At 35.9% G+C, this 12,012-nt stretch overlaps 1 protein-coding gene across 5 annotated transcripts in view; it reads right to left on the bottom strand.

The window, feature by feature from the left end:
- MARK1 (microtubule affinity regulating kinase 1) overlaps window positions 1-12,012 on the bottom strand; it is a 116,630-nt gene that overhangs the window by 45,518 nt on the left and 59,100 nt on the right. For all 5 annotated transcript variants that reach the window (XM_025420970.3, XM_025420966.3, XM_025420968.3 and 2 more), the window contains exons 4-5: window positions 4,752-4,800; window positions 3,501-3,566 (exon numbers count right to left, since the gene is read on the bottom strand). In XM_025420970.3, the coding sequence (XP_025276755.1) occupies window positions 3,501-3,566; window positions 4,752-4,800 (115 nt within the window). The remainder of the gene's footprint in view (window positions 1-3,500; window positions 3,567-4,751; window positions 4,801-12,012) is intronic.

Here is a 12,012-nt window from a genome sequence, read left to right as displayed (position 1 = left end):
AAATAACAAGAGTCCTATTACGCTGGATCTCTCTTCAATTCTACTTGTCATGGAGTTATGATCAAATTCCTTCTCACTACTTCCATTCACATTGATTTCATCATCTTTCTTCCTATACTCTGACTATGCTATTCTCATTATACTCATTTCATCTATTTTGGTACTTAACTATTTATACAGAATTAAATCATCCTGTGTACATCTTTCATTACTCCAAGTGAGCTTCAGTCATCATATCTTCCCCACACCCATGACAGAACACAAAGTGGACAGACAATACATACTTGTTGAAATAATTTAAACTAGAAACTATACAAATTTCCTATTAGTTCCATTACTTTAGATGGCTGGAAGACTTTTTTTTCATTTGCCTATAGTCAATACTAGTAAAAAACCCAAATTATTTAGTTACAATATTAAAAATACAATATCTCAGTGTAAGGGAGAAATTTATTTTTTACGCCCTTATAATTTACACTACATAGGTATATATGTATATTAAAAACTCACAAAATGGCTTGAAGAGTTCTTGTAAATACAGGACAGTGGTTAAAAACCTAGGCTTTAGAATCAGACCAATTTTGGTATGAATCCTGGTTTAGCCCTAAGTAGCTACTGGGAGACATTATGAAGACTTAACTTTATTAAGACATACATATTAAGCATAATATGTATGCTGTTTATCGTTAAACGGCATACATATTAACACAGCCTTGTGGTGGACCTTCACAAAAACAGAAGCGTCCACCGATTTTTAGTAGTCTGTAATTTCTCATACCTATCTAGTGCCTATCTCACACAGCTGTTGTAAGGATTAAATGAAATAATGCATGTGCTTATTAGCACAGTGACTGACATATAGTAAGCACTCAATAAATTATATATTTGTATCTATGCATACAGAAAATCATATATATGCAATATCAATCCTATAAATATATAAGTAAAACATTAAAAACCAAATATGTAATGAATGATGTACATCAGATGAAACTAATACATCTACAATGTCAGACAACATATGATATCAAGCATACTTAAATGATTGAATGGGATGATTAAAACAGAATGAGTGGAGCTCTAGTCGACTCATCAATAGTAAATTCTAGATATGTGAATTTAGGCTGGGAAAGATATATGCAAGAGTTCAAAAATATGGACTCCTCTTGAAGTTCTGCCTAAAACATCCACACCCCAGATGTTTACAAGACTTAGTCCTTCACTTATAATGTATTATTTGTTTATGATTTGCTTCCTCAAAAGAATATAATCTTCTTGAGGGCAGGGACATTCTTTGCTCACCCATGTGTTCCTAGCAACTATAATAATAACATCTGGTACAGACAAACATTTAATAAATATTGTTTGCATGAATGAAAAAATGATCATGAATGAAAAAAAAATCAAGACACCAGAGTAGCCCCAACACCTACTTTTAATAGGCTCTTCTGGATTTAATGTGGTTCAAAATCATATAGGGGTTCCCTGCCTACCTAATCACCAAAGATCTTTTGCCCCATTAGTGAGCCAGAATCAAATGATCTAAATAATACTGATGAAGAGGCAGCTGTTTGACCCAACTCTTCATTCGTGTCAGATTCAATCCTAAAATGTTTAGAAATTTCGGAGGAAAAATATTCAGTGTTGATTACAAAAGTTACCCTGCCATTTATAGATTAAAAGGGCAAGGAAACAATTCTAGATTTACCACCACAGAACCATGATGGTTTGTTAGAGGATCACTGATGGCCAGACTCAAAACCTATCACTAGAAATCAAAATTGAACAAGAGAGCACCTGGTTTGGGCTGAATTCCAGTGTGTATATGCACCTCTGTAGGCTGTACCCCATGACCCTCCCAACTACGTTACTGAAGGAGAAGAGTGATGACACCCTGTGTTCTCTGTGACTCTTAACTATTGCCCCCCTTCATTAGTACCAATAGAGAGTTGACTGTACTTACCATTTATCGTTAAACAGCATACATATTAACACAGCCTTGTGGTGGACCTTCACAAAAACAGAAGCGTCCACTGACTTTTAGTAGTCTGTAATTTCTCGTATCAAAGCATGTATAGCCCTTTTCTTTCTCTAGACTTTTTAGAGAAAGAAAGAAAGAGTCTAACTGAACTAAAAATAACACCCAGGGTTCCCACGCCGACAAACTGTTACATAAATGTAACTGAAGGACAGAAAAATAGAGAAATAGTTAATTATGTGGTACCTGTAGGTTCACTAATTTTATTACAGAGCTACCTTTTGTGCAAATTCACATGGCTGTATTAATATTTTTTTTAAATCCTGTAATAATAAACCTTGATGACATAGATTTTCAGGTTAAGTCAAAAAACCTACATCAAAATACTTTCAGGAAACCAAACCCACTAAAACTTTCAATCTGCATTAAAATACTTTCAGGAAACCAAACCCACTAAAACTTTCAATCTGCATTAAAAAACAAAAAAGCTATTAAAATATATGTAACATTTGTAGTAAAATTTTCAGAACTCTAAAAACGTATAAAAATACCTAGTTTAGGTACAACAGACTAGAATAAATCCTCTTTATCCCAGTTACATAAAATCTGAATTACCATAAAATCTATATACTTTTATTAGCTAAAAGGAGTCAACACTAAATTCAACTCTAAGTTTTTCTACTGATTAGCAAAAGAGTTAATTAGCCAAAGTGGTTTAAATAATTTCAGCTGCCCTCCCTCTTTTTTAATTGCTTAAATTCTTAATTTTTCAATTGCTGAAAACCTTCAGGCATTCTTTTTTTACTTAAATGATTTATCTCCAAAAAATTTTAAATGTGTTTCTAAGAAAGCCCTATGCTTAACACAACAGTGATTTTGAGCCAATGTACCTCTCGTTTGAGGGAAAGTGCAGAAGATGATTATATACCAATGTTTAAAACTCACTTCCACTTTTGACACCATGCAAAGTATACATTCTATTCTACAAATGCATCTTATTTCTTCTCTGTCAATTCAATCTTCAAATCAATACTTGTTTAAATTCAAACATTTTATGGATTATCTTGAAAATGAATGTATATTGACAATCTGTCATATATGAATCAGTGAAATAAAACATCTGGCCTAAAGCATACTTATACTATAAACTTTATTAAATACATTGTGAATTTGAAATTTCCTCGTAGCCAAGCACTTCTAATCACAATAATAGACTATTTAGATAAGAGAATCAAAACATTCATAGATAAAATGCAAATTTTAAAGTTTAGGAAAATATCCCTAGGCAATTTTTAACTAAGCCAAAAATTCAACTTATCCAATTATAATTGTATTATAATACAATTATTATCCAATAGGTCTTGAAAGTAAACACTGAATTGTATATAAGATGTATCACTTAAAGGCATTTTATAGATTCATTAACAACAGTGAAGACAGTAAGTGTTAACAATGAACCTTCAGGTGTTGATAATTCTGTATGTCTCATCAGAGATAACTTTTCCATCCCTCTCATCCTTACCCCCACTCGCGTACTCCATGACTAAATAGAGGGTCTTCTCTGTTTCAATAACTTCAAATAATTTTACTGAAAAAAGAAATTAGAGATATCACTCTGTAACTGTTTAGTGCATACTGGATCTGCTTTAAGAAAATTTAAGGTAACCCTAAGGCAGTGGAAAATCTGAGTATTTACTAAAAATTATTACTTATAATTTTAAACCACAAAATTCTCTCAAGGGTTATTACTATTATGGAAGAAAACTACTTACCACAGAGTCATTTGGAACCAACTGCGGGTCAAAAGAGTTAAGTTTCTGGGATTAAAAAACCATTACTTTTTCTAATGAGAATAATATAATAAAAAGGAAAAGCTTAAAATCAGAACAAAATTTTAACAAAAGCTTAAAATGAGACTGTATTATAATGAACCTATCATAAATTGTTAAACAACCTTGGGTAGAAAAACAAAAACAAAAAATTAACATCTCAAATAAACATAAGATTTTTAAATGTGAAAGAAACAGGTGTTTAGGAAATGAGCAGATTAAAAGAAAAATTATTTTTTACCTCTTATCCAATTACTTCACATAATATACATGCTTTTTAAATCTTTCATACAATGACTTTATATATGTTCTCAATATATTTATTTATAAATACAGGGGAAAACCAAAAATTATGGGAATAAATTAATTAAAACTGAATTCAATTTTATTTTCTTTAAAATTCAAATTATTTATTTTGCCTATAAACTATGGTCAAATCCAAATGCATATTATCAAATTTCTTTTTTTTTTTTTAAAGATTTTATTTATTTATTTATGAGAGACAGAGAGATACAGAGAGAGAGAGGCAGAGACACAGGCAGAGGGAGAAGCAGGCTCCATGTAGGGAGCCTGACGTGGGACTTGATCCTCTGTCTCCAGGATCAGGCCCTGGGCTGAAGGTGGCGCTAAACCGCTGAGCCACCCGGGCTGCCCTCAAATTTATTTCTTATAAATACCTCAACAGCATGCAATCAATATTTGGAACAACTGATTGATCCAAAAAATATTTATATGCATTAACTCCAACTCATATATACTATTTTCGTGGAGAGCATAAGACAGGCAAGGTAGGAGAAAATAGCCGTCTGCAGCCTTCAATTAACTTATAATCTATTTTTACCAAAAGTATCACTTCTCAGGTTATCACTCCTTTTATATAGAACATCCTTAAAATAGCCTCAAATTAAAGAATATACTTCATCATGTTTATATAAATTTCATACCTATGTTAGGATGATTCAATATCTTCATTATTCGTACTTCTCGAAATAACTGTTAAAGAAAACAGGTAGATATATTTGTTAAAACTATTCATTTGAAGAAATTCATCTTCCTACAAGACACTAGGAGATCCTGGTAATGAGCTAAGAAAGAACAAGAGATTTGTTTCTCAGGTTCAGTTCTAACTTTGCTGACACTTGATTTCCAAGACAATTTTAACAAGATGAATTCAGATGGTTCTTTGTGTGTGTGTGTGAATACACCATATAAAATAAAACTTACATTTTTATTTGACTACTCTTCATTACTGGGAATAAAAGAAAAATACTGTGGAAATGAAACTAAATGATTCTTCACTGATTTTTATCCAAAACCAACATTCCTTGGGGGTGGGGTCCTGATTCTTTAGTCATCTCTACTGGTTGATCAGACACTTTGTGAAAGATTAAGTGCTATAAACCTACACCAACTAAAATTTGAAAAGGAAACAACTATTTTCACAATATTTTTAGGGCAACTTGCATAATAATAGTAAAGGACAATAAAATTACATTTACCACTTTATATAAAACCAAAGCATAGTCACTTTTTAAAATTCCAATGTTAAGAATCCCCATTCTACAATATACAATATAGGGCCCTTTTTTAAAAAATGTGACCTGACATTTTTTTTCCTATGTTGTCTTTGAGTACATGTTAAGCAAGTCAAAATCAAGCACCTAGTTCAAGAAAACAGAAGAATCAATAATTAATGATATTCCAAGAAGTCCATATTGTGACATATGTTTTATCAGAATAAAATCTAAACTTGATGCTTTCAGAGGTGTTGTTTTTTCCAAGGAAGATATACAAAGGCCAGGAAGAACATGAAAAGATGCTCAACATCATTAATCACTAGGAATATGCAAATCAAAATCACAATGAAGTAACACTTCTGACTCAGGATGGCTACTACTAGATTAAAAAAATACAGAAAATAACAAGTCCTGGCAAGGATGTGGTTAAAGTGTATGCACCTAAAAGAACTGAAAACAGAAACCCAAAGAGATTTGTTGTACACTCATGTTATAATAATACAATGGTATTACTCACAACAGTTAAAAGGTCCACTGATGAATGAAAGAGCAAAATGTGGTATATCCATGCAATGGAGTCATATTAAGTCTTAAAAATGAAAGAAATTCTGACATACACTATAACATGAACAAACCCTCAGGACATTATGCTAAATGCAATAAGCCACTCAAGGAAGGAGAAATATTGTATGATTTCACACTAGGTACCTAGAAGTAAGATAGTCAAACTAACAGACATAGAAGATAGCCAGGGCCTGGAGTAACAGAGGCATAGAGATAGATTATTATTATTTTTTAAAAGATTTTATTTATTCATGAAAGACACAGAGAGAAGGTAGAGACACAGGCAGAGGGAGAAGCAGGCTCCCATGAGGAGCCCGATATGGGACTCGACCCCAGAATTCCAAGATTATACCCTGAGCCAAAGGCAGACACTCAATCGCTGAGCCACCCAGGCATCCCCATAGAGAGGTTTACTGTTTAATGGGCACAGAATTTTCAGTTTGGGGAGATGAAGAAAGTTCTAGAGATGGACAGTAGTAATGACTGCACCTGACACCACTGAACTCTACATTTAAAAATGGTTGAGTCAAAAAAAAAAAAAATGGTTGAGTCAATCTTATGTATATTTTAACACAAGTTAAATACAGAAATATAATGTGTTGATATGCCTCAAAAAACTTCACACCAGTAGGAAAACCTACTTAAGGCTTATCTACCATAGAAATCTTGCCCTAGCCATCCTTGATAATTCACACACAAAATACATGCAGTACAGAAGTCTCTCTATGTGGGTGCACATATATGCACTCATATAAATTTTAATATAATCTATGATGCCTGTAATTTTAACATTTAAAAATTGCACATCAATAAATAGAATGCCGAAGCAAATAAAATTCATGTTCGTCTATGTCATTATTTCAGTCCTGAGAGAAAGAGCACACAGTTTCAACCTTCAGTGTTCAGAACACTGGAGATCATCTCTTTCCTGGCCTCTGCTAGCCTATCCTCCAGACCTTCCTCCTGCCACACTGGCTGCCCAGCCTTTTGTTGGATCCTCTCCTTTCTACTCAATGTTTAAACATGGTGCCCTTCAGGATTTAGCTCTTAGCCTCCTTGTCTTCTTACTCTACATGCTCTTGCTGGGTGATTTATCATGACTTTAAATATCAATTTACTGGTGTCTCCTAAATTTAAATTTTCCAGAGCATTCTCCTTATCCTAACCTTTATATCTAAATACTTAATATTTTCGCAGAAATTCAAACCCAAGACTTGATGTCTCACACCAAATTTGATCTTTGCCCGACTCTCCCCAGCTCTCTATATCCATCTAGCACCTATTAGAGAAAGTTTGTTTTCTTTAAGCCTTTTTTTCTTTAAGATTTTGTTTATTCATGAGAGACCCAGAGAGAAGCAGAAACACAGGCAGAGGGAGGAGAAGCAGGCTCCCTCCGGTGAGCCTGATGTGGGATTTGATTCTAGGACCCCAGGACCGTGACAACCGTGGTTGAAGCAGATGCTCAATCACTGAGCCACACAGGCATCCCAAGATTTTATTATTTTTAAGAACAATTGAAAATATTTTAATTTTTTTATTTTTAAAGATTTTATTTCTTTGAGAGAGTGCACACAAGCTGGGGGAGGAAGAGTGGGAGGGAGAAGAAGGAGAAAGAATCTCAGACAAATATCCACACCAAACGTGGGGCCTGATGCGGGGCTCAATCTCACAACCCTCTGATCGTGACCTGAGCAGAATGAGATGACCAACTGACTGAGTCATCCAGGTGCCCCATGAATATTTACTTAATAATTTAATAAAATATTAAGACATTAATCATTAGAGTTATAACTAGAGACTCATCCCCACCTCTTTTTCCTCCTTCCCACCCTAATAACCATTGCCCTAAGGTTGGCATATAACAAGCTTCCATACTTTTATACTTTTCTATGTGTGTGTATAATAAATAGCAATGTTACTTCTTTGTGTTTCATACTTTATATGAATGGATTCCTACTGAATATATTTCTCTAAACTTATTTTTTCTTCAACACAATGTTTTTTTGTTCTAGTATAGATCTGGTCCACTTACTTTAATTGCTGTGTTCCATTACAAGAAGAAACCACAGTTTATACAGTGTTCTTCTGAGGATGCTTATTTATATATTTTCACTATTTATATATTTTCACAATCAGTGTTACCATGAATATTCTTGACATGTTTCCTTAAATACCTAGAAGCTTAATTTTTTGATAGCGGTGTACATACACCTTGAACTTTATTAGGTCTCATTGAATTTGCCCTCCACTCCCAATTCTGTACATGAAGGCCTAGAACTCAAGAAATATTGAGTGTCTACTCTGCTTGGTCTTTTATTTTTGGGCCCCACAGCCCTTAATGACCCTTTGGGCTGTAAGTCTCTGTTAATGATGACTTTGCTGACTGGAGCTTCTGACAAAAGGAAACAATCTCTACTCAGAGGAGGCCCCATAGGGTTTTGGACTCATTCCCTCCCCAAAATGGCTAACAGGTTTTAAAAAGTAGCTATTAGTTCACCACCAGGCTCTTGTCAAAACTGAACACCTGTCTCAGACAGGTGTCCATTGACCAAACTGTCTTACTCAGGTACATGGACCAGGATTAGGTGGAGAATACAGCATCCGAAGTGTGTGTATGTCTATATATACATTCATATATGTGAACATATGGTTTTACTTTTAGGGCAGTTTTAGGTTCACAACGAAATTGAGCAGGAAGTACAGTTACCACACACCTCCTGTTCCCATACATGCACAGCCTCCCCAACCATCAACATCCTCCACCAGAGTGGTACATTTGTTATAATCGATGAATCTATATTGATACACAGTGTCCCAAATTCTGTAGTCTACATTAGGGTTCATTCTTGCTGTTGTAAATTCCATGGGTTTTGACAAATGTATAATGACATGTATCCACCATCACAGTATCACACAGAAGTTTCATTGCCTTAAATAGCCTCTGTGCTCCACCTATTCATCCTTCCCTCTCCATAAATCTCTGGCAACCACTAATCTTTTTACTTTCTCCATAGTTTTGCCTCTTGAGATCATATAGTTGGAATCATATAGAATGTGGTTTTTCCAGATTGACTTCTTTCACTTAGTAATGACACATTTAAGGTTCTTCCGTGTCTTTTCATGACTTGATAGAGTATTTCTTTTTAGCACTTGAATAACATTTCATTGTATGAATGTACCAGTGTATTTATTCATGAACCTATTGAAGGACATTTTGATTACTTCCAAGTTTTGACAATTATGACGAAAGCTGCTATAAACCCTGTGTAGGTTTGACTGCTGGATTATACAGTATGTTTAGTTTTGTAAGAAACTATCAAACTATCTTCCAAACTATCAAACCATCTACCATTTTTATTCCCACCAGCAATGAGAGTTCTTGCTGCTCCACATCCTTAGCAGTGTTCAGTGTTCTCAGTGTTTTCGATTTTCACATTCTAATAGGTGTGTAGTGGTATCTCACTGTTGCTTTAATTTGCAATTCCTAATAACAGATGGTGTTGACCATCTTTCCATATGCTTATTTGCCACCTATAGATTTTCTTTGATGAGATGCCTGTTCATATCATTTGACCAGTTTTTTAATCAGTTGTTTGTTTTCCTGAGTCTTTTCAAGTCAATTTTTGAGCCTGTTACAATCTCCAATAAAACCAGATGCCTGTGGATAATAGTGAACATGGATTGTTCATCAAATACCTTGTCGATTCTACTTTGCAACATCAGAGAATGGCTTATTCCCATGAGTAGCCCTGAAGGCCCAAGCAGAGGGAGCCAGAAGTCACATACCCTCACTTCTTCCTTGTAGGTGTCAGGGAGGTGGAGGGTCTGGCCTGAGTGGGGTGGCCTCAGCCACTGGAATCCAGGTAGCTATCCCCTCTTCCTTGCCTGGACTTCTGAGGACTGACAGCAGGAGTGGAGCTGTCCGGTGGGATCTTGGGTGTTCTCGGAGGGCAGTCTCCTTAGAACACACTCAGGGTGTAACAACACACATGTATCATCTCATGGTTTCTGGTCAGGGCTTCACTGGGTCCCCTGGTTTCCAACAAGGTATTGGTCTCTCCTCTCGGGGCCTGACTGGGGAAGAATCCATTTCCAAGCTAACCTAGGCTGCAGCTATAGGACTGAGGACTCCGGCTTCTTGTTGGCCCTTGAGAGGAGGCCACCCTTACTTCTTAGAGACTGTTCACATGTCCTTGCCAAGCAGGCTTCTTGAACATGGCCATTTACCTTATTATCAAGCCAGCAAGGATAATCTCCAGGGCAAGTTGGCTGGCAAGACAGTCTTATCTAACATAATGTAATCATGGGAATGAAATTGCACCACTTTTTCCATATTCTATTGGTTAGAGGTCCTGCAATTCAAGGAAAACGAATTATATAAAAGTGTGAACACCAGAAGTGAGGGTCATTGGGGATTGCCTTAAGTCTGTTCAATACAATTAAACATTACATAAACCAATGAATTAAAGTTTGTTGTTTAACAGAACAAACCAAACTGAATAATACTAGATAAAATCTGCTAAAGAAATTGCTGTCCACTTAAGTGCTGGCAAGATAAATGTTAAAGATTAAAAGAAAATCTAGGGGTTTGCTCTCAGATCATTCCTGGCGGTCTTGAGATTTTATTTATGTTTTATGAGAGACACAGAGAGAGAGGCAGACACAGCCAGAGGTTGAGAAGCAGGCTCCCTGCAGGGAGCCCGATGCAGGACTCAATCCCAGGACCCCGGGATCACGACCTGAACAGAGGCAGACACTCAACCAGAGCCATCCAGGTGCTCCTTTTCCTGGGTGTCTTTAAATCCTCCCTTTGTTACTTAAAAAACAACAGGGGATCCCTGGGTGGCTCAGTGGTTTAGCACCTGCCTTTGGCCTAGGGCGTGATACTGGAGATCTGGGATCAAATCCCACATTGGGCTCCCTGCATGGAGCCTGCTTCTCCCTCTGTCTCTGTCTCTGTCTCTCTCTGTGTGTCTCTCATGAATAAATAATATATTAAAAAAAATAAAAAACAAAACAAAAACTGGAAATAGTAGCAAATGTGAGTGGTATGGGTGAGATCTGTGCAAGATAAACAAAGCTGAATGTCAATCAACAGACCCAAACTAGGAGTGGGGAGAAAAAAGTTTGGCCTGAAGTGAAAAGACTGGTTAATGGTTATGCATTTTGTTTAATTTAAATGTTAAATGTCAATGTAATTTTTAAATAATTCCTCCTTTTAACATACTTTTCCCATTAACAGTTCTTTACTGCATGTGGAAAAGGGCTTTCACACCTTACTTTCTCACTGGCACAGGTACTTTCAGAAGGTGGTCTAGGAAGTACAGCATGAACATGCCACACCAACTCTAATTCCAGCTCCTCTTCCCTTTCTTCTGCCTCAAGAAAACACATCAGACTACAAGAGTGGAGACAGTATTGTCACATGGGTAATCCTGAGCTTATTCTCATTAATTTTTATGCGATTATTGGCAAATTTAGTAGTTTACTCTTGGAAGCAAACTGGCTAGACTACATATCCTTCAAACATTTGTCCATAAATACTGGTTTTTGATTGGTTGTTTATTTCATAAACTGGGTTTTTGAGCGGCACTGAGTTCATGAATGCAGTCCCTGATTGAAACCTAGAATTTAGCCATTCTGTTCTTCCAAGAACAGAGATGACCTAAAGAGAGGATTAAAATTATCTTGTGAAAATTGGGGTGCCTAACAAAAACGTGCCTGAGTAGAAGGCTACTGTCCTGCTATCTGAGGATAGATGAAGCCAGAGAAACAGTTACAGGAAGGGCCAAAGTTCTCATCAGAAAGTAGTTTTTTATTCTGGTGAAAAAATAATACACAGTCATTGGGTTATTGCATCTCAAAGATGTCTTCAATATATTGTTCTATCCTTAGTTTCCTCTCCTTCAGTTATCACTGACAACGAGTGCGGAAAAAAACCACAATAAGCAAGAGCATGAATGGGTCTGTGTGGGTTGGGTGTGTGTAGGCTAAAAATGATAGGCAGTTGTGGAAAGAGGAAGAGTGCTTGCTGTTGAAGAAGTGATTAGTGTGTTTTAAGGGGCATACTGACCAAGGATAATGAAATGCCAGTAGCCTGACCCACTAATTACCCTTCCTCCCA

Source organism: Canis lupus, chromosome 38 (genome assembly GCF_003254725.2).
Source record: "Canis lupus dingo isolate Sandy chromosome 38, ASM325472v2, whole genome shotgun sequence".
Lineage (NCBI taxonomy): Eukaryota > Metazoa > Chordata > Mammalia > Carnivora > Canidae > Canis > Canis lupus.
Note: the sequence above shows the minus strand (reverse complement) of the source record. Positions and strands in the feature narration are given on the sequence as shown.